Here is a 24485-nt window from a genome sequence, read left to right on the forward strand (position 1 = left end):
AAAAACAAAAATGTTAAAAAGCGTTTCAGTAATATTAGTGTAATGCCTATTGTGCTACCAACATGAGCAGGGGTCAATCGCTGAGATATACAATATATCTCAATCCATTTGTCCCACCTATCAGTACTTCTATGGGACATCTGCTGCCTGATCTATTTTCAGTAAAGCAGTCCTGAAAGGATGGGCCCCCTGGGGTCCTCCAACCCCTCAGTGGAACTGGCCTACTCACCGTCATGCAAATCAAAATCCAGTCTCATGCACTGCAGTCGAGGATCACCCAGTTCACACAGCCTTGGTTTTAAAGTCACAATTGTCCTCAGACATTTCTGTGATACGGCTGTGTACCAACTTCCAAAAGTCCTGGATCTCCAGGGACTCCCACAGCCTGTGAAATACAGGACCTCTGAGTCTGGGGCCGGACACCTCCAGCACTCAGCTCACAACATCGCAACAAAAGTAGTATCCTGTCACCATCTAGTGGAAAGAGAACCGAATCGCACATCTCTGAGATGCAGTTACTTCACTCTAGTGTTTCCATGGGACTTCAAGTGAATAAAATAGGTCTACACTGGAAATGACTCACTTGAGACTCGACTTGACTCGTTATTCCAGTGGAGTAAACAATATGAGCACATTGTGCATTTGTATGCTTGATATACCGGTACATGTTTAAAGGCGGGTGAGGGCAGTGTGTTATAAATCAGTGCGGCTCATTTATCCATCGATGGCCTGACACACCCAGAGCTATCAAAGGAATGGGTTGCATGGCATGGAGGGCCTGCATCATCCTCTCACAGTGAATACTGTCACATGGCCTCATGCTGGTCATTACCACTATTTACCTACAGTCAACCTATAGCTGAGATATCTCAAGCTATTTGTATGGCGTCACATTATAAGAGAAGTTGTCCTGGTAACTTTTCCCATAGAGCAGGTCGAGATGTTACTCTATAATGTAGAGGTGACAACAGCAACACTCCCTTTTAAGGGGCTGACCTTAGGCAGCCATCATCTGCCCTGACCGGTTGGGTTGAGAGCAGAAATAATACTAACACCGTGGAACTGATCAGAAAACAGTTGTATTAATCATTGTTGTAGCAGAGGACACAGACGAACGAGCTCAGGTCAAAGAACGCTCATGTTTTGGAAGGCATTGACAAATGACCTGCGGGATATGTATGAGTTGGCTCACTCCAGGTATAATTGCGTCTTGAGGGCGGTGCTGTCCGGAAGCAAGATGAGAGAGATGCTCCTGCACAACTGTAACTGACACTTGAAAGAGGACTTTGGGCGCCGGCTGCATGTCTGCTACTGCTTTGTTAGAGTTATTAAACTAGCAAGCAAGAAAAAAGCATGGAGAGCAACAATGTTCTTCAAAATTATAGCCTAAAGATTACAGCCTAAATAAAATCATTCAACATGTAGATGATGTAGATGCTGAATTTAAAATATAGATTTAGGTGATACCATAAAAACTGGTGTATTGAGGACGGTTACTCTGACTCACCCTTTATTATAAACACAGCACAAAAAGTAAGGCAAAGTATTTGGTCGATTATTTCTTTGTTGTAACAATGCTTCTTGGCAATAAATCTTATCCCGTTGGAAAGCCTGTTTATTTCCCTTTTAAATGGCGACACATTTGAAAGGAACATGCATTTGTGGGATGAGCAGCAGAGCTGAGTAGGTGGGTTGCGCCCATAAAGAATTTGCCAAATCTTCTCAGCCAATGCCAGCAGAGCGGTTCATCAGAGACTACCTCCAGAATGTGGGAGTAGAGGATGGAATGGCCGCCAGCAGTCCTGACCTCAACCCCATTGAACACTTGTGGGATCAGCTGTTCGTGCCAGAGTGACCAACACAACTACGTTGGCTGACTTGCGACAAATGCTTCTTGAAGAATGGGATGCCATCAGCATGAGGAGGAGGAGCCAGGCTGGTGACCAGCATGAGGAGGAGGAGCCAGGCTGGTGACCAGCATGAGGAGGAGGAGCCAGGCTGGTGTGGCTGTGTATGGTTCTTCCACACGCTGCTGAGGCTCCTGTTTGTTAAATAAATAAATAAATAAATTGTTAAATTGTCAATATGTCTTGTTTCTTCAGACTGCAATCATCCAATCCACCAAACACCACCAAACAAGAGTCAATGGCAGAATACGCTGTTTGGCATTGGCAGAGAAGATTTGGCAAATGTTTTGAACCATGATCTTTTACTTAACATGACCAAGTATTTTTGTTGCCGAACCCAAACCTAAACCGTAAACGAAGTAAACCTACATTGGAAGTTTATTTTGAAAAGACACTGTATCCAATAGAGATTGGATATTGCCACGCCGTCCCTGACACATCCAAAACTGACACTACGAACATAGGGTGTCATAGTTTGAAGCTTAAGGCCACTGACCAAGCGTAGGTATTTGAAGCATTCGGAGTGAGAGTGTGTTGGAAAGAAAAGTATCAGATTTGAGGAATCCCAATCAGTGTAGGTGAAATGTTCTGTCTCAGCAGATCATCTGTCAGTTTGGATATTGATATTGATTGACTAATCTGACAGACATCCAAAGAACTGTGATCCCAATCTCTACGCTCTGAGCTTCAGTCACGATCAAAACATGGAGTCTGCGCTGTTTGTTCATTTCACAAAGTTCTGTGGGACAAGCTATATTCTACCTCATGTTTCCTTTCAGACGTTATTCATCTGAGCTTTTATCTATATTTAAGGGTAAAAGTTGAATATTTATAGATTGGGCTTCGTTTTAAATCACACAGAACATTCCGGCATTTTGAAAATGGCACACCAAGTCCCATTGAGTATTAATATTGTTTATTGTCTTTCAGTGCAATTGTATGATAATGGGAGACATGTGTTAAAAACATGACAAAAATGAAACAAGCTTAGTTTCTGGAAATGTTTTGAAATTGTAAAAGTCATCTCCTCGGGTGTGGTCCATAAAAAAGTCCAAAACATTGCAGTGGAACAGACGGTATGGTTCCTTGTATATAGTGCAGACAGAGACGGCAGTACATCTGAGATAGTGTCAGGAGGTAAACAGCTTAGTGAGACCAGGAGGCATGAAGACTTTATTGGTATGTATCATTGATTGAAACACTAACGACTCTAGAGAGTCTTTGTCTACTTTGTAGTTATCTACTCAACAATCCAGGAAAGAGGCTCCTCCTGACACAGTGAGGCAAAAGCGAAGACGTACTATATGGTTTGTATGTATTGTAGGGGTGTAACGATATTCGTATTGAACCGTTCGGCACAAGGCTCACGGTTCGGTACGCATGACGAACCGAATACGTTTGAATAAATTTTTTTTTTTTATCAAACACGCATTATTACTTGGCAGTTATATTTAACATGTATTCCAACACGAAAACAATCAGTAAATAACACTTGTATAATACAATAACATGTTTATTTATTGAGATGACCCTATGGACCTTGTTATAGGAGGTAAAGATCAGGAGAAGTAAACATGAAGTGTAATTATGAACACTGATGTTAAATTAAGCTATGATGAGTTTTCACTGTTAATTTAACATCTCTATTACATGTTGATGCCTCCATGACCAAGTTAAGCAGATGAGACTGAGGACAACTATGTAGAAGAAAAGATGTTCACTTTGTCTAATATGTAGCTTGACAGAGTTCTCATGTGTGTCCTGGTGTTCTCATGTTTCCTTACCTCCTCATCCCTCATTCCCTACCCTGGTGTTCTCATATTTCCTTACCTCCTCATCCCTCACTCCCTACCCTGGTGTTCTCATGTTTCCTTACCTCCTCATCCCTCACTCCCTACCCTGGTGTTCTCATGTTTCCTTACCTCCTCATCCCTCACTCCCTACCCTGGTGTTCTCATGTTTCCTTACCTCCTCATCCCTCACTCCCTACCCTGGTGTTCTCATGTTTCCTTGCCTCCTCATCCCTCACTCCCGTAACTGTCCGTGCTATCCGTCCCCGTTGTTTTAAAAAGCTAAATAAATGATTAGCATGACGTCATCCAGCTAGCCAAACCTGTCTGGTGTTCAGCTAGTACAGAAGCTTCGCATGTACTGCTTCCCTTTCCTGCTAGTCTGCTGTCTGATTGTGAGGTCAGGCTGATCTGATGTCAGCTCTTTGGCTGCAGAATCGCCGCCAAAGTTCTCCTCTCAAACAGGTCTTGGAGGAGGAGTGCTCGCGCTGGCGCGGGCGCCTGTAGAGACTTCTCCTGACGAGAACGCGCAGCGAGGGGGGCCTGATCGTTCTGGCCCCAAGCTGAATCTATTTGAGGGCGCTGATTGGCTAAATTGTATGTCACTCAATTATATCTTGAATCAGCAATTGGCTAAACTGCTTCATAGACCCGTCTCTTTTGGGCCAAAACGATCAGGCCCCCCAAGCTGCGCGTTCTCAGAGTGTTGTGCACACAGAGAGAGAGCACGAGCAGAGAGCACACAGGCGGAGAGGACGAGCATATAAAAAAAGCATATATTTTGCGCAGATATCATATTTTACACACATTACTGGGTACATTCCATAGTTCAAAAACACAAATATTGACAATTTGTATAATTTATGATTCTTATAATTTTTTTTATTTATTTTTATTTTTTGTGTGTGGCTCATGGTGGGGCCATGCCCCATGGCCCTCTATTGACCAGCCGCCATTGGTGCTTGGCAGTGGTGTATAGTAACGAAGTAGAAATACTTCGTTACTGTACTTAAGTAGTTTTTTTGGGTATCTGTACTTTACTTTACTACTTGTATTTCTGTTGACTTTTACTTTTACTTCACTACATTTTGCAAAGAAAACTGATACTTTTACTCCGATACATTTCCCCTGAAACCTTCGTTACTCGCTACAAAATCAAATCTATCTTCAGAAAAAAATGAATCATGAGAGCAGCGTCGGGGACTGTGCTGGAACACAGACTGCAAGCAAGCAGGTTTGGTGAATCAGTGGTCCTAGCAGCAAGTTAAATCATTGGTTAATCACGTTAATGCACAATTGCAAACAAGTGCTCTCAAAGCCGCGGTGTTTTGATTCCCAGTGATGCCCAGGATGCTACATGCTATAAGCTAGCGGGCGACTACATGAGTAGAATTCCACTCTACGATGACTGATTTCATGATGGAAGCAGAAATGGAGGCACCTGCTACTCCCGCAACAAACGACGGTGGTGACGAAGACCAACACCAGTGGATCGCTAGCGAGTTAGTGAGCTGAGGAAGTGTTGACAGTTGTGCAGCACTAGTTGGCTAACGTTAGCTGTAGCTATATACACGGATTGACAGGAGCCGCGAGAGCGCAGCATTCGGGGAATCCTTTGCAGCTGTGCGCAAGCTATCTGTGACGCTGAACACACCTCTACCTGCCTCAGCGGTCTGTGAAAGACTATTTAGCATCGCGGGACGAGTCTTCAGCCCAAGAAGAGCGAGACTGAATTCTCGCAATTTTGAAAACCAACTTCTTTTGAAGATGAACAGGACATGTTTCGGTTCCAAGTAATGACTGGGTTGTTCCTTTCGGTGCTGCTTTAGTATTGATCATGTTTTGATATTTGAGTCATGTTGTGGATGATCAGATAGAGTTATGATGGTAGCAGTCGCCCAATTGCAGATTCAGCTTGAGCAAAACCTTTGTGTTCAAATCAGGCCCATAGGAGTTTACAAGGCAGGCGTCCTTTCTCTAAACACTGACCTGATGCATCAAGTGGATATGTTTTGCTGAACATAATATTATGCATTTGCCCTCTACATCCTCTAGTCTGAATGAGCATACTTATAAACGCACTGTTACAAGTCCTTCATAGTGTCATATTGCTTTTCGGAGAATTATGATGATACGTTCATAGTCGATGCAAAAGTATACTTATGTACAATATATTATGTTGAACATTGTTGCTCCTGAATGGATCACAGCCAACCCAATTATGTTCAACACAGCTCCATGTCCTTGGTCATGGTGCCACAGCACTTAAAAGAATAAACTTCATCATTCTCAAAATTCTGACCCTTTGCTTTTTTATTAACAGCATTTACTTGTACTTTTACTTTCAATGAACAGGTTATGATGTTCATTTAATGTTCAGGTTATGATGTACATTTAATATCAGAAAATGACTTTTGATACTTAAGTACTTTTGTACTTAAGTACAATAAATATCAGATACTTTAAGACTTTTACTCAAGTAGTATTCTAACAGGTGACTTTTTACTTTTACTGGAGTAGTTTTCCAGTAAGGTATCTTTACTTTTACTCAAGTATGGCTTTTGAGTACTTTATACACCACTGGTCCTTGGGCAAGACACTTAACCCCAGAATTGCTCCTGAATGGTGTATTTGGTGTATGTGTGGGTATGAATGGTTAGATAGTCATGATGGGCAGGTGGCACCTTGCATGTTAGCCCCTGTCATCAGTGTATGAATGGGTGAATGATGACATGTAGTGTTAAAGTGCTTTGAGTGGTCGGAGGACTAGAAAATATCGATACAAGTACAGTCCATTTACAGGTACTTGTACTAAATTGAGTGTCTCCAGTTCATGTAACTTTATACTTCCAGTTTACTACATAACGGAGGAAAATATTGTACTTTTACTTTTAACTTCAACACATTTATTTGACAATATGTTACTGGTTAGGCTATTTAGCAGATTCAGATAATGATTAATTAATACAAAATATAAATCCTCTAATAAACTATGATTTTTCTATTAAGTGTATATTCTAAGTATATCAAGTAGTTAAAATGATCTCCGTCTTCACCAGCAGTAACATTAAAGTGGTGAACACATTTATGCATGAATAGTTATAATCCAATGATACAGGCCATTCTTAAATATATTATTTGCATACTTTTTGCATAATTCCGCGCTGGACTAGAGCCGGTCGCTGTGCACCTCTGCAGAGGGAATACGCCTTGAGAGGGCCAGCCAGCCTGTTGAGAAGAGTAGAAATATTTTTGGTTCACAATGAAACTGTGGCGGGACAAAATAGACCACAGTCTAGGTCATCAATGGGAAACACTGTATTTGTAGTATTTAGCGACAGCAGCCACAGAGCTCCAGGGAGGTAAATACCGGTCGGTTAGTCCACCCCTTTGGTTCAAAAACGTGAATGGATTGCCATGAAATGTTGTACAGACAGTCATGTCCCAAAGAGGATCAAGCCCACTGACTTTGGTGATCTCTAAAAGTTTTAATTCAGCGCTACTCGGATAGATGCAAAATGTTTGCATTGGGAATTATGAATTTCTTCTAAAATTAAGTTTGTGAGCTCCACGGAAGATTACTAAATATATGAATGAAAGACTACGTGAAAACTAAATGCTGTACATGATTTTGGTTCCTTGATGTGATCTGGTGACTCCGGTGTGGAGACCACGTACCTGCACTGGCTGCCTCTCTTCTGCAGAGCTACCCCAGCACTCAATCTCCACTTCCTCCCATGCCTGCCACATTTTTATTCAAGCACACGGGCCTGCAGGATCCGCCTTCACGTCGACGTGTTGCGCGAAAGACACTGCATGAATATCTTATGAAGTGTGACATGCCAGATAAGCCTTGGCTGCTTGAAGCATGCTACTTTGAAGTTTTCTCCTCTGCTGCTTTGCCTTTTTATTCGGAGCTGTTTATTCACACGCGATGAAATCAAATCTTGTGTGCTACGTAAATTTGACTCGCATGCAGAAATCAGAAAGCCATACGTTTTGGCCCAAACCCGTGATAATCAACCCTTTTTCCTCTCATGTCGTGTTCCTCGCGTAGCTGCTGCTTGGTTGTGTGTAAAGAAATCTGCCGGTGTTAATTTGTGTGGACGGAGCGAGAGATTGATATGCATTTCAAAGTGATGCGTGCGCTTGTTCGCTAAGATATTTTTGCATGCCTTGTTCTGTGATGTATTGAGTGTATCTGGGTCGCACTGCTGCCTTTGGCTTAATGGTGTATTAAAACACAATGTAAGCATTTCTCATATCTCAACCACAACAAGCCTATTACAGTTTTTCTCGATTGCTAAGACACATTTATTGAAACGGTCACCCATTCTCTCAAAACTGTAAACACAAAACCTCATCTTCAAGCACTATTTACAAAACCTCTGAATCCTCTTGCAAAATGAAACTTTCGCCTCAAAACAGTTTTACCTGTGCTCAAAATCAATCACTGCTCTCAAATCATAAACAAAGTGATCAAAATAATATACACCATCAAGCAGTCAGTAAACAATACACCAATAAATAGAAAACACATTGTTCAAAACATATAGTTCTCAGGGAGAAGTAGATTTTTAATCTCAAAACAAAATTTCATATGAACGAAAACATGTTCTATGACAGTCGCTCAAAATTGATCAGAAATGACTACTGTGCTTTGCTCTTTGCAATTTCTTTTGTTCTTCCTCCTCCTTGTACCCCTATTTTTACAGTACTGTACCCTGCAGCTCACAAACGTGTCCTTTGTCTCTGTGATACTGTAATTCTTGTTCTTTGTTGATATGAACCTGCAGCCAGTCAAAATCTATTGAGCAGTCAGTGCTGTTACTGTAACAAATAGAAAGCACCATGTCCTCTCACATTGTTTCTTCTATCCATTCTCAGACTTTCTCCTTCCCACCTTCAACCACCTGTTTGCTCTCTGGCTTATATTGGTTGTGTCACATCATTTGATACAAGTGAAATCCATTTTGAGTGATTGTGTTCAATCATTGACATGTGTTCTCTATTTGTATTTGATTGTTGCCACTTGTGTTTACCAGTATGGATGACATGTGCATTAGAGTGCAGAATGTGTTTTGAGACTGAGAATGTGTTTAGAGTTTTGCTGAAAAGTCTCAGTGAGATCTGCAAATTGTGTTTTACCATGTGAAATAGTTTAAGGTATTGACAACAGACTGCACAATCAGCTAAATGAGTTCAGGCAACTGAGAACTTTGTTCAGCCAATGGGTTTTAGTGTTTTAGCAATTGAGAAAAACTGTAATAGATTCTCAGTCAGTCGGAATGATGTTGTCTTGGCAGCATATCTGTTCATTTTGAGTGGTTACCTTTTGAATATGTCACAGGGGGAAACTGAGTGATTGAAGGCAGATTTCACTCATCAGTAAACAAAGGAATGTCTCTTCTGTACAGCCCTTTAATTGCCCTGTGAAAGAGCCAATTAACATGTTAGAGCTAAGGCTACCGTGCGACCCAGTGCGCCGTCGCACTGGGTTAAGAGGTCGTCTGGGAACCGGAAGGTCCACGGTTCGATCCCCGACTGGGACGTGTCACGTGTCGAAGTGTACCTGAGCAATACACTGAACCCCCGGCTCCCCGGGCGCCTGTCATTGGCAGCCCACTGCTCCCTATATACAGGGATGGGTCAAATGCAGAGAAAAATTTCCCCTTTAAAGGGATAAAGATAGTATAAATTCTATTCTAACCTGATAGCAGCCTCATATCCAAACTGAGGGTATCAAATACCGATCAGATACCAGTGCAAGAATGAATGTATATTTGGTATTTATGTTGAGTTATGTTTCATTTAATTGCTTTTCGAGAAATCATTTTCTTTCTGCTTGGTGAGAAAATAGTCAGTTCGATTAAGCAGCTGAGATCCACCCATCCATCCATCCATCCATCCATCCATCCATCCATCCAATGCACAGATCAAACAGTGAAACGACAATATGCTTTGTCTTGTTTCTGCACTGACCTTATGCCTCTCTACATAGATCTAAATCAAGAAAGCGTAGACAGTGGACATTTGTATGCCTCCACGCTGACAACAGCCGTGGCCGGAGGCATTATGCTGTTTGTCCGTCCGTCTCATTCTCCTGAACGTGTGGAGGGAAAAAACTCCTCACGAGGAGCGTGTAGCAGGCCAGCACACGCGGTCTGATAGCTTTTCAGACACACGGCGCTAAAAACGTTACCGAAACTGGTTTACCGTCAGAAAGGATTTTAATCCTGCTGTTGCAATTACAGTTATGCAATGGTGTACATTAATCTCATGAAATATTACACAATTAACCCACTTTGGAAAAAACTCTTCCCAGCCCCAGGAGAACACGTCTTCCCCAGGACCCTAAAATAACAGAAGAGAAAAACGCTTGGCTATATCCCGCCCTCATATTCGTTCGCGACTCCTCCCCTTCCGTCTATCTCAATTTATATTGGCTACCTACTCTCAGTAAACGCCTGTCTTCACATCTCGCTCTACCTGCAACAAACACATTCAAATCCTGTCAGTTATGACTTACTCCCTTCTATAATCCTACAACACTTTATGTTTATCTTAATTATGCATCCCCAAAACCCTTATGATTATGACTAATTATGAATCTTAATTATGAATTATTAAACACTTTTATTATATCTACTAACCACCCCGGTTTTTGCTCAAATTTCTTACAAACGTGATACCTCAGGAACGCCAGGAATTCCTTCAGATGAACTGATTCGATTTATTTAATGCATCAGGTCAAACGTCTTCTACTGTTATGGGGGGTGCCCGGTTTCTGTCTGAGATCATTTCTGTGTGTTACAGCTTTGGTTTTGTTCATCAGTCCTCTCAGTAACAGTGTACTCTACCAAGGTAATTGCTCAAATCCGGACACATAGTGACAACAGCAAAAACGTGCCATCAGACGATCCTGGTTGTAAACAAATCTTTAGATTAATCAAACCTGTTGGGTAGAGAAAGTGAATGTTAGCAGTATAATTATGACCCAAGCTGTCCATTGCAGTTTACAGAACCACTTTGTTTAACGTTTCTGATCTTCAAACTGCGTCTTTTTCTTTCCCCGTCACACTTTTTATGGTGCAATGTTGCTGTGTTCCCATTGATTAGCTATTAAATATGTGATTTCAACATTACATTATCATAACTGATAAAGAAACAAGACTGGAATTGTATGAGCTATAATAATACCTCTGATCTTACCTCATTTTCTCCCTTTGACCATGTCAGTTTCAGCAGTATGGAGGTGTTTTTTAAGTTGATAAAATCTACTTTGCATGCTGTTAACACTCGTTAGTGGCCCAGGTGTTACTGTGAGATGACACCATTAAAACAGGGTACCATGGTAACATTTCTTATAGATGATGCTTAAAGGAGGCACATTTAACAATTTATTTATATTTATACCCCATACACTTCTATTTAAGTAGGAAAAGGTATTCAAAGCCTTCATTCTGCAGAAAATCAATGTTCCTTTGTTGTGTACAGTGTAGACAGAGACAATCAAAATTTAGCTTTGGTCTGGCTCCAACTCGTTATCGTCCAGAAGGTGTTTGATTGTACTTTAATGTGCTCAACAGGTGTGTGTGTGTGTGTGTCAGGCGCCGAGTCCTTTCATGCTTTATTGCTGCCGCTGTGCAGTGCGACACCTGTATTCCCCAGACAACATAGCTCATTAGTCCCTCCTCAGGGAGCAGAGAGAAGAAGAAAGAGAAAAAGGAAAGGCCTGTCATACTTGGCTCTGATGTCATATTTACTGTGGCAGCTTTTTGTATTGTCTCATGTAGTTTTACTGTGTGAGGACAGTATCTATAGTGGATAACATAATATGATACTGTTATTATTATCATCTACAGGTGATTGTGTATTTGAACATGTGAATGTTTGTGTCGTTTATTGTGGTAATTTATGACTGTATGCTCAAGGACCTGTTAGAAAACAACATATTTTATTTCGTGTTTTATACCGCCATTGACTGCTGACTCCTTACTACTCTTAACCGGCTTGTAGCAAGTAATCAACAACTGCTTCAGTTTATCATGTTTATTTCTGCTACAGATTACGAATTGTTCCTCTTTTGATTTGCATGCACAATGTATTAGAGATGCACTGATCGATCAGCTGCCAAGCAAATCAGCCTCTGTGCTATAGGGAGAGACTCTGTGCTATAAGGAGAGACTCTGTGCTATCAGGAGAGACTCTGTGCTATAGGGAGAGACTCTGTGCTATAAGGAGAGACTCTGTGCTATAAGGAGAGACTCTGTGCTATAAGGAGAGACTCTGTGCTATAAGGAGAGACTCTGTGCTATAAGGAGAGACTCTGTGCTATCAGGAGAGACTCTGTGCTATAGGGAGAGACTCTGTGCTATAAGGAGAGACTCTGTGCTATAAGGAGAGACTCTGTGCTATAAGGAGAGACTCTGTGCTATAAGGAGAGACTCTGTGCTATAGGGAGAGACTCTGTGCTATAAGGAGAGACTCTGTGCTATAAGGAGAGACTCTGTGCTATAAGGAGAGACTCTGTGCTATAAGGAGAGACTCTGTGCTATAAGGAGAGACTCTGTGCTATAAGGAGAGACTCTGTGCTATCAGGAGAGACTCTGTGCTATAGGGAGAGACTCTGTGCTATAGGGAGAGACTCTGTGCTATAGGGAGAGACTCTGTGCTATAGGGAGAGACTCTGTGCTATAAGGAGAGACTCTGTGCTATAGGGAGAGACTGTGCTATAAGGAGAGACTCTGTGCTATAAGGAGAGACTCTGTGCTATAAGGAGAGACTCTGTGCTATAGGGAGAGACTCTGTGCTATAGGGAGAGACTCTGTGCTATAGGGAGAGACTCTGTGCTATAGGGAGAGACTCTGTGCTATAAGGAGAGACTGTGCTATAAGGAGAGACTCTGTGCTATAAGGAGAGACTCTGTGCTATAAGGAGAGACTCTGTGCTATAAGGAGAGACTCTGTGCTATAAGGAGAGACTGTGCTATAAGGAGAGACTCTGTGCTATAAGGAGAGACTCTGTGCTATAGGGAGAGACTCTGTGCTATAAGGATAGACTCTGTGCTATAAGGAGAGACTCTGTGCTATAAGGAGAGACTCTGTGCTATAAGGAGAGACTCTGTGCTATAAGGAGAGACTGTGCTATAAGGAGAGACTCTGTGCTATAAGGAGAGACTCTGTGCTATAAGGAGAGACTCTGTGCTATAAGGAGAGACTCTGTGCTATAGGGAGAGACTCTGTGCTATAGGGAGAGACTCTGTGCTATAGGGAGAGACTCTGTGCTATAGGGAGAGACTCTGTGCTATAGGGAGAGACTCTGTGCTATAGGGAGAGACTCTGTGCTATAGGGAGAGACTGTGCTATAAGGAGAGACTCTGTGCTATAAGGAGAGACTCTGTGCTATAAGGAGAGACTCTGTGCTATAAGGAGAGACTCTGTGCTATCAGGAGAGACTCTGTGCTATAAGGAGAGACTCTGTGCTATAAGGAGAGACTCTGTGCTATAAGGAGAGACTGTGCTATAAGGAGAGACTCTGTGCTATAAGGAGAGACTCTGTGCTATAAGGAGAGACTCTGTGCTATAAGGAGAGACTCTGTGCTATAAGGAGAGACTGTGCTATAAGGAGAGACTCTGTGCTATAAGGAGAGACTCTGTGCTATAGGGAGAGACTCTGTGCTATAAGGATAGACTCTGTGCTATAAGGAGAGACTCTGTGCTATAAGGAGAGACTCTGTGCTATAAGGAGAGACTCTGTGCTATAAGGAGAGACTGTGCTATAAGGAGAGACTCTGTGCTATAAGGAGAGACTCTGTGCTATAGGGAGAGACTCTGTGCTATAGGGAGAGACTGTGCTATAAGGAGAGACTCTGTGCTATAAGGAGAGACTCTGTGCTATAAGGAGAGACTCTGTGCTATAGGGAGAGACTCTGTGCTATAAGGAGAGACTCTGTGCTATAAGGAGAGACTGTGTGCTATCAGGAGAGACTGTGCTATAAGGAGAGACTCTGTGCTATAAGGAGAGACTCTGTGCTATAAGGAGAGACTCTGTGCTATAAGGAGAGACTGTGCTATAAGGAGAGACTGTGCTATAAGGAGAGACTGTGCTATAAGGAGAGACTCTGTGCTATAAGGAGAGACTCTGTGCTATCAGGAGAGACTCTGTGCTTTAAGGAGAGACTCTGTGCTATAGGGAGAGACTGTGCTATAGGGAGAGACTCTGTGCTTTAGGGAGAGACTCTGTGCTATAAGGAGAGACTCTGTGCTATAAGGAGAGACTCTGTGCTATCAGGAGAGACTCTGTGCTATAAGGAGAGACTCTGTGCTATAAGGAGAGACTCTGTGCTATAAGGAGAGACTCTGTGCTATAAGGAGAGACTCTGTGCTATCAGGAGAGACTCTGTGCTATAGGGAGAGACTCTGTGCTATAAGGAGAGACTCTGTGCTATAAGGAGAGACTCTGTGCTATAAGGAGAGACTCTGTGCTATAAGGAGAGACTGTGCTATAAGGAGAGACTCTGTGCTATAAGGAGAGACTCTGTGCTATCAGGAGAGACTCTGTGCTATAGGGAGAGACTGTGCTATAAGGAGAGACTTTGTGCTATAGGGAGAGACTGTGCTATAAGGAGAGACTTTGTGCTATAGGGAGAGACTCTGTGCTATTATGAGAGACTGTGTTAGGGAGAGAAAAGGACGACATATTGATTTTTTTATACACACTGATTGGGTTGGTTGATATTATTTTCAAGACGGTGGTGAAAAAAGCCTTGCTGTCAATGATATAATTCCTTTAATCAAGCATTCTACCTAGTATGGATATAGTATACTGTAGTATAATATGCTTCTTGTCTGGGACTGCACTGTGTTCACACACTCATCACTGCTTGTATGAACTGGCCCCTGATTGGCTAGATCTGGAGCCCCTTTTCTGCATGATTGGTCCCGTGTGTGTGTGTGTGTGTGTGCAAAATATGTGTAGGCTTGCTGCTATTCACCTTCTAAGTGAGTCTATTAATATCATGATTCAAATCAGAACATAGTAATTTATATATATATATATATATTACCTTGTTATCGCCGGTGGTTGTTCTCTTACAAAAGAGTGAATATGATACACGTTTTCTTTCACATTTAACATAACGTATGACTCATGGAGACATACAGTAGATGTCAAATATACTTTTCTATAGAGCAGTGTTTCCACACGTCCAGGAAAACCTGCTTTTGGAACTTTGCAGCCATAGAAATCCCAAATTTGACCCAAATGACCAAAACACAATGAGCTAAAACCGTGTTCAATGTGCAGCACGATTACATCAGACTGATGTATGAAGTGTCACAGGCTGCAAAGGTCTTTTTGTTCAGCTGAAGTTAAAGCTCCGTTCAGCAACAGTAACACTGAAGTCTTTTTTTTACATACATGACAATATTACAATCGTTCCTAAGTAGAAGAAAATAGAAATATTCAGACGCACTTACAATACAATGATTACAAACAATCTGTGGACAGACATGACATTCTCCACACCACACATCTCCATGATAAATGTGTGTTTCCTGTCGCGTTGCTTTATTCACTCTTATGGCGTGGACACAGCTTATTTTTTTTATTATTTGGAAATATTGGCAGACACAGAATAGAGTAAACATGTACTTTGTACATGTTGTTAAATGGACTAATATTTCCATTGTTTTTCAGCTTTTTATAGACAAACAAACAACAAACCTGTCCCACCCGCCCCACCTACTGGTACACCCACGGAAAGCCCGAATGCTTGAGTCATATTTAGAACATGGGGTAGAGCAGCGGTTCCCAAACCTTTTAGGCCACGCACCCCCTTCTACATCCCGACCGGGTTCACGAACCCCCAATCCCCTCACCGTAATGAGAGAAGAGATGCCGTTTGTTTACAAGATAAAAAACATAAAAGACAAAACATCTTCCTGCACCGTGCCTTCGAAAAGGTAACGGACGTTCACCAGAAGAGTGGCCAGATTGGCCACATCTGTAGACTCGTCTGCTTACAGAGAGTAAAACTGACTCTTCTTCACACGACCGACTAATGTAGCCAGGATGTCTTCGGACAAAGCATCGATGCGGCGCTACACAGTGTTGTTGGACACCGAGGTCATGTCCAACTTTGTTGCTTCTCTCTCTCCAATCATACATTCCACCATCTCTTTGGCAGCTGGCAAGCACACGTCTTCGGCGATTGTGTGCGGTAGCCCCTTTCTTGCTATTCTGTAACCAGATATGAAGCCCGTAGTGCGTTATTTGTAGACCCAACACATGAATGAGACTCCAGTTGTTTTTGGCTGTTTTGTAACTCCTCCAATTTCGATACAAACAATGTAAGGGGCTTTTGACTTTCACTGGCATGCTTGGTGTTCAGGTGGCGACGTAAATAAGAGGGCTTCAGACAGCTGTTAGCCAGAACCTCACTGCACACCACGCACTGTGGCTTTGGGCAATCTGCATTGGCAATCCAAGTGAAGCCCAGACACAGGTCATTTTCATCATATTTCCTCCTTTTTTTCCCAGTATGATGTGCTCCTGATTTGTCTGTGCTATCCCTTCCTCCTTTTCGGTCTCCTCCGTCTCATCTTTCTCTGACTCCTGCTCGATTTCTTCTCCCGGTCTCTCCCCAACGCACCTCTCCGTTTCTCTCGCCTCCAATTCCTCTCTCTTTCTGTCTCTCTCTGTCTCTCTCTCTCTCTGTCTCTCTCGCTGTGTCTCTCTCTCTCTCTCTCATGACTGATTGCTTCAGATGTCCCACCTGACAGTTTCCCCGATTTCAGCCAGTTTATCATATTTGCATGAATGTTGCTGAATGAATGAAGTTAGCTGTTAGCTGAGGTTAGCTGCACAAGCTAGGCTAGCTAGTGTACGTAAAAGACAGTCTGGTGGCAGGAGCTGAAGTGCATTTATTTATTAAATTGTCAGTTTTTAATTTTAAATTTAAGTCTTACAAAGTGTTAGATCCTGGGGTACTTCTGGCCCGATACGGGGCTACTTACTGACTCAGCTCTCTATTAAAAGATTGTCGAGCTGGTGTTCTTGCGAGGGAACTCGCCTGGCTCTGCTAACTGCCGTTACTCCCGACGTCTACCCTGCTTCCTCCGGTCGGACTGCTCTCGGTCGAGGGGCCACCCTGACCCCGGGCGCTCCTACCAGTCGCGTCGGTTATGGCAGCTTCCCTCTTCTGGATCCGTGCTCTTGGTAAATGCCAGGTTAGGTTTTAACGGCTAGGATTACTTCTAAAACCGTAAGGGATTGCTAAGTGGATTCGGTCTTCTAGGATAACCTTACAGAACTCAGTTGTTAGACATACAATGGATTTAACTTTTTACTGCCACGAGGAACTTTTACTACTTAAGCAAATAAATGCACTTGAGAAATTTACTTTAAATGCAGATTAGATATTTATTGCAGGTTATATTTAGTTAGTTAGCAAGGGTTAAGCTACAGCTCACATAAAATGTTACTACACTTGATTCGTTATCTTAATTTTCTTCTTTAGATTATACTCATTAGTTTATAGATGCCGAGACGGCCCGGTGGGAGCTGGATTTCAATGGTGCGATGAAAAGGTTATTTTGGAGTTGTTAGGAGCGAAGGTCTGGCCAGACCCTCGGTCCTCCTGCTCCCGCAGCGGAGTCCGTTCAACAGTCCTCAAGGCTCAGTATAAAGTCTTTCTAGGACTGCCGCGTTCCTCCGTTGTTCAGTTGTTAAAGTCGAGCAGTGGGGAGAGGAAAATCTCCATCTTTCAATCTTTGTCCACGAACAGCGGTCTTCTTTTCGTGAACAGAGACAAAGTCCTCGAATACTTCAGTTGCAATCGTCCGTATCTTTTTCTCAGAGCGTCTGGACGGCTCGTGTAGATATCCCGTCTTGCTGTTTGCAAGTTACTTCTTTGATAACACTTTTGGGCTGCCTCTCCCGTCTCTCCCCCCTCTTCCCCAACACGTCCTCCCTCAGCCCATGATTAACATGACATCATTGATTTGGTGCATGTGCTTCGAAAAGTACCTCACTTTTGTGTGTGTGTGCATGAGGAAATCACCCCAACTTCCCTGTCTGGGCGCTTACTTAATCAAGCTCTGCGCGTGTCTGGGTGTTCAACATCTGTTGTACTTCCCCTTTTCCTACACTCACACATTTATAACACAGATTAGTTATCATAATCACAGTTACAGTTGTTAATCACTTTACTTAGTACACATTTGCTTATAAAATGATTATTGATCTCATCCTTCATCATTATTGTGCTTTGTGTCTTTTCTTCTCAACCACCATTATTTCCCCATCCCTTGAAGCTAACACCCTGCTTACTTCCTCTTTCTCCGTACTTTCTACACACAGACTGCACTATACTCAGATCCACATTATTATTATTATTATCAGGTTTACATTTGTTAAAATTACTTTACATTTGTTATGTAATACATGCTTGCTTTAAAATGATTGTTAGATTTCATCCGTTAAACTATAATTATACGCTCTATGTCCCATTAGCCTAATTTACATACCGAACATGTATTCCCTCATTTAAGGCAGCTTCCCTGGGATCTCAACTATTTTTGACAAAAGGGAATTTTTATAATTCATGTTTTTATTTTGTGAAAAATCCCACTTAAATTTTTTTAAATTATATTTAATATTAATTATTACACCATTAGACCACCATTACATTTTTCCTCTCGCGCACCCCCTAGAGGCAGCTCGCGCACTTGCGCCCCACACTTTGGGAATCCCTGGGGTAGAGGAACACTTCAGCCTCTCGTGTCCAAACTGAGTATTACAACAACACTTGCTAAAATACTGAAATATCTCAACTATTTGATGGTTTGTCTTTAAAATATGCTTCTGGCATTTGTGTTCCCCTCAGGATGGATTGTTTTAACTTTGGTGATCCTCTGACTTTTCATCCAGCACCATCATCAGGTCAAAATGTGAATTCTTCCAATACTTTGGTCCAGAACTAAATTCCTGCAGCACTCGTGTCAGCTTGTATTTTTTCTGTATTGGATGGAAACACACTCTGTTAACACATTCTTTTGCAGATTTTATGTTTATTCTTGACACATTCCTCTACATTTTAAATGCATCCTGGAAATGTTTCTTCGTGAGGTATTATGAGTCAATATGATTTTGTGCTGAACACCAGAGTTAATAGTTCATTATGCAGCTGTCAGTCTGGTAAGACTAAATTCAGAGTGTATGGATTCTAAAGTTTTATTGATATTTTATGGCGGAAAATGCATCATCAAACGTCTCTCTGGTGTGTTTTTGAGCACGAAGCCAGCAGCATATACGTAGATTTGGCTATTTAGTATTAAAATGGAGAGCGATGACGGATTGACACCGTAATGGCAGCCATTACTCCGAGCTGTCAGCGTGTACCTAGCTGACTCCATTCACCCTCCAAATCTCCGTCTCTCTCTGTCTCCTCCGACAGCTCTCACTTATGGATTTCAGCTTGTCAAAGAAGCACCTCGATGCATCTCCAGTGTTGGAGGAACAGACAGACAGAGGGCGGAGTATGAAATAAGATGAGGCTCCAATCATCCAAGTGGGGAAATGGGGTCGCTGCAGCAACAGAAGGGAAATAGATAAAGAAAGATAGAATATTACGGACTACCGAGCCGGCAGTTGGTATTGAACATATCAAACATTTCCGCTTGTCAGGAAGTAAAAATGTATGAGGAGTTATGAAATAGTTATGAAGAAGTGCAAAAAGCAGGAGAACACAGTGAGACAAAATAAAGTACCTTTTGAATGTATGGTAAAAAAGTCAACATACAAATGGAGTGTGTATGATATAGAATGAGGGAAGAATTACAAGTGAGTCGTGGTTCAGGGGCTAGCAGGGTGCAGAGCTACTGTTTGCTCTTCTCTGAAACTCTCTGTGAAGGAATATTAGACCCAACACTCCAAATAGTGGGGAAGACAAGCCCAGTGGCCAGGAGGTAATGGTGGTATTGTACGTTTCTGCAAAACAAGGATACGGTGAAGTACAACTCAGGACCAAGTAGCAAGTGACGTAGTATACATGTGTGACGAATGTTGTGTGTTCTATCTTTTTAGTGTATATATATTTTATGATGATTTTAATGTTGCTGTAAAGCTCTCTATAATAAAATGTATTGTTATTATTTTATCGAGCGAGCGTGGTTTAATAACTAGTATAGCATGCCAGAAGGTCCACTGAAGATGGGTGGGAGAAGGAGGAGGAAGAGGAAGAGTGGTGGTCAAACAAACACCAGACTTTCACCCAGGAGGCCGCTGTTTGTGTCCCGTGTGAAACCAAAAGTAAACGTTGACTTCAACGACCTTCTACATAATGCTACATAAAAAAGTCCAGGGTAGTTATTTATTTACGCTAGTTACATTGTTACGGTTGTTATGCAATGTTGCTATGCTACACTGTTGAGCCAAGTTGTCATGCCAGTATGCCACATTGTTACGCTACGTTGTTCCTTTATTAACACAAACAACGCACTTTTTTCCAACTGTAACCAGTAGTTTTGTTGCATAAACCTAACCGTTTCACAATGTCAACCATGTGGCGTTTCTGCAAGCGTGACACGAGGCTGATCTAAAACGTGCTTATCAAACGCATTTGGTTCAGAAACGTTGATCGTATTCCATGGTTTGCAGTAATGGACAATGCCAATATTTTTTTCTAGATCCAGACAAATATGGGCAATAAAACGTAATGCATTGCAACTTGCGTGCAGCCTTTCTTGAGGAGGGTCTTACCTCCACGTAGACACCAACGACGTTACATCAACCATCGCCGGAACAATCGCTGCTGCGTTGGACATGCTGAGGAAGTCCCAGATACATTGGAAAACTAAACTTGTTTCACCGAGCCATACTCAATGTATCTAGTCACACGTTGCCTGAATTAATCTGGTTTACTATGAACCCAAAATCAACAGATTTTGCTCTGATTTAAGTGCAATAAATACATCATGATGCTGACATGTAAAATGTCTGCTTTGTCAAGTCTGTCCGCAATACCACAAGCAGACAACTTTTAAAATGCTTCTTTTCTGAATGGAGTTCGTATCAAACATTGTCTTTGCATTGCTGCTTCATGTAATCATGCCGTGCGGATACCTAGCTTGTTTTACGTGAACACGCATTAGTGTGATAAGGACTATCGCCTCACGTTAAGTATTCTTCCTTTGTGGTAAAAGCCATTTCGACTAATGTAGAGTATCTGAGCACCTCACCTCACTGCCTACAAGCAATGCCTTGCAACCTGTTACTCATGCACACCGTACAGAGCCCGGCTTCACCTCACAGAGTATTTTACCTGAAATCCAAATCGATGGCTGTGACATCATGCAGCTTCTGCCCATTCACTTTCAGGTATCGACTCATTTCTCTGATGAAATGTGCGCTAAATTTAGAGCAGAGAGCTTCAGCCTCTGCCGGTGTCAGAGACACAAATGACTTCTGTAGCTCTCTCCCTCCTCCTCTTCTTCGCTCTCTCCTTTCATTCTCTCCTCCTGCTTTTCTCTGCTCTGCTCCTGAAATTGGTTGAACATGGCAGCGCACGTCTTGGTTCTATGTCCAGTTTGCACACAAAAATGGAGGAAGCTGTCAATCCTCTCATCTGCTCACCCGTCTCTCTAATCTCTCTCTCTCTTGCGCTCTCTCGCTCTCTCTCTCGCTCTCTCACGCTCTCGCTCTCTCTCTAATCTCTCGCTCTCGCGCTCTCTCGCTCGCTCTCGCGCTCTCTCGCTCTCTAATCTCTCTCTCTCGCTCCCGCGCTCTCTCTCGCGCTCTCTCTCGCGCTCTCTCTCTCTAATCTCTCTCTCTCTCACACACACATTAACACACACACAAGAGGAGAGGGGGGGTTAGCCAAGCTTCTTCATCTCTTTCATGCTTGCACACCCTCAAACACCCGCAGGCTCTACCTCTCTCCCTCCCTCCCTCCCCCCCCCTCTCTCTCTCTCCCTCTCTCCACCTCTCTCTCTCTCACACACACACACACACACACACACACACACACACACACACACACACACACATAGAGTCGGTAGTTGCAGCAGCAGCGAGCAGAGGAAGCCAGGGTGCGCGAGCCTCCGCCACGATCACAGAGAGCGGCTCATCGCGTACAGCCGAGCCGTCATGAGCCGGTCACCGGGAGTCGGCAGCACCGGGGAGGAGGAGGAGGCTGGGTAGGAGGAAGAGAGAGAAAGGCTTTTGTTGTAATTAAATGTCTCTCGCTCTCTGTCTGCATCATGCTGTACTTCCAGCTGGTGATCATGGCCGGGACCGTCATGCTGGCCTACTACTTCGAGTACACCGACACCTTCAGCGTGCACGTGCAGGGCTTTTTCTGCTACGACACGGCGTACACCAAGCCCTACCTGGGACCGGAGGACAGCAGCGCCGTCCCGCCCGTCCTGCTGTACGCCCTGGTGGCCGGGCTGCCCACGCTGCTGGTGAGTGCACTCCTCATCAGAGAACTTCACCCAATCAGACCCGCGCTGCTCCACTGATGGACGCTCATCAGACACGTAACATGCATCTCATGTCATTCATAGAAGCCACATTCATGCTGCTCTCTCTTACCACACGATCATCATAGTGCTGACATTTAATCAATGAATAATTGATCCATTTGTCATGCTGTGGTTGCAGCGTTGTGATCTTTCTCTGTTGTGATTTTAGACTGAAAATATGTCATGCAACTGTCAGGAACCTAATTTAAAACGTCACCCACATCACGCCCCCGCCAGTTATTAGCTGTCATCCGACTAAATATTACCCTGAGTTCTTCTGATATTATTCATTTTTTCTCATTAAGATAGCATCTTCTTTTGCACTAAAATGACAAGATGAAATTTCAAATGTCATAAACAGGCAGCCTTCCAATAGATAAGTGCACCATATCAGATGAGAAAGCTACTATGTATCTGCATTGATTTAACAGGGCTGACCAATGCTCAATCTGATGACTTCAGCCGTTATCAGGGGCAATGTCGAGCATGATTCAGCCTCCGTGTAGATGACTTGTGACTCTGGTCTCATCAGTGCCACATGGTATACTGTGATCGTGCCATTGGTCAGTGGACAAGACCTCTAGCTGCTCTCTGAAGGAATATTGAACCTGAGTGATTCCTGTCATCATGCTTCTTTTCTTTACGTTCATGGATTCTTTTTGGCCACTTGGGGGCAGCGTCACAAGCTGTAAAGGTTTACAGGGCTTCCAGACTAACTTCCTCTTACTCGTCCAGTCTTTTTGAAAGTCCAGCATGGTATTAATCAGTGACACTGGCTCAGTCTGTCTCTCGCTGCCTGCACTTTCATCATCAGTGTCTTCTGGGTCGGAACGCTTTGTTGTCTCTCCCGACCCACCAGCCCCCTCCTCTCTCCTCCTCATTTAGTTTTCTGATAAATAGTCAGCTATCGGCCGCTTCATTTTGGGAACGCAGTAACAGCTCAACGGATTGTATCGTAACGTTCTGTGCTGCTACGTACGCGCGCATGACATTTAATTAATCTCAAAACCTGTGCACATTAGATAATATGAGCCCAGTGATAATGAACATCATGCACCACTTGACATTCGATCACACTCACAATAATTTATCACATATGCAAACCGTTTTGGAGCCCTAATTCAAGGTGTCTTTATAAGCACCCACCGCTAATGCAAATGTGTTAAACACCGTATTAACACTCCCAGTTGATGTGGTGACTGCAAAGAGTTGACTATTTATACACCCAGCAGACACGGAGCTACAATAATATTAATTTATAGTCGTCCAGTATTCACTCTCTTTTAGCTCTGGTTTTTGTCTCCACCACCTCTTTAGCTGGTAAAGGCTCCACCGTGTTCTCCAGCTAGTCGCTAGCAGTGTTCTCGTCTCTAGCAGTGTTCACCAGCTAGTCTCTAGCAGTGTTCTCGTCTCTAACAGTGTTCTCCAGCTAGTCGCTAGCAGTGTTCTCGTCTCTAGCAGTGTTCTCCAGCTCGTCTCTAGCAGTGTTCTCCAGCTCGTCTCTAGCAGTGTTCTGCAGCTCGTCTCTAGCAGTGTTCTCCAGCTCGTCTCTAGCAGTGTTCTCCAGCTAGTCTCTAGCAGTGTTCTCCAGCTCGTCTCTAACAGTGTTCTCCAGCTCGTCTCTAACAGTGTTCTCCAGCTAGTCTCTAGCAGTGTTCTCCAGCTCGTCTCTAACAGTGTTCTCCAGCTCGTCTCTAACAGTGTTCTCCAGCTCGTCTCTAGCAGTGTTCTCCAGCTAGTCTCTAGCAGTGTTCTCCAGCTCGTCTCTAGCAGTGTTCTCCAGCTCGTCTCTAACAGTGTTCTCCAGCTAGTCTCTAGCAGTGTTCTCCAGCTCGTCTCTAACAGTGTTCTCCAGCTCGTCTCTAGCAGTGTTCTCCAGCTCGTCTCTAACAGTGTTCTCCAGCTCGTCTCTAGCAGTGTTCTCCAGCTCGTCTCTAGCAGTGTTCTCCAGCTCGTCTCTAGCAGTGTTCTCCAGCTCGTCTCTAGCAGTGTTCTCCAGCTCGTCTCTAGCAGTGTTCTCCAGCTCGTCTCTAGCAGTGTTCTCCAGCTAGTCTCTAGCAGTGTTCTCCAGCTCGTCTCTAGCAGTGTTCTCCAGCTCGTCTCTAGCAGTGTTCTCCAGCTCGTCTCTAGCAGTGTTCTCCAGCTCGTCTCTAGCAGTGTTCTCCAGCTAGTCTCTAGCAGTGTTCTCCAGCTCGTCTCTAGCAGTGTTCTCCAGCTCGTCTCTAGCAGTGTTCTCCAGCTCGTCTCTAGCAGTGTTCTCC

At 43.2% G+C, this 24485-nt stretch overlaps 1 protein-coding gene across 1 annotated transcript in view; it reads left to right on the top strand.

Annotated features, from left to right (window-relative positions):
• LOC306794199 (phospholipid phosphatase-related protein type 5-like) overlaps positions 1-24485 on the top strand; it is a gene marked incomplete at its 3' end in the record, with an annotated part of 101642 nt that overhangs the window by 3353 nt on the left and 73804 nt on the right. The window contains exon 3 of the mRNA XM_079292171.1: positions 21976-22164. Coding sequence (XP_079148297.1) covers positions 21976-22164 — 189 coding nt within the window. The remainder of the gene's footprint in view (positions 1-21975; positions 22165-24485) is intronic.

This window comes from Melanostigma gelatinosum, assembly GCF_949748355.1.
Source record: "Melanostigma gelatinosum genome assembly, chromosome: 20".
Classification (NCBI taxonomy): domain Eukaryota; kingdom Metazoa; phylum Chordata; class Actinopteri; order Perciformes; family Zoarcidae; genus Melanostigma; species Melanostigma gelatinosum.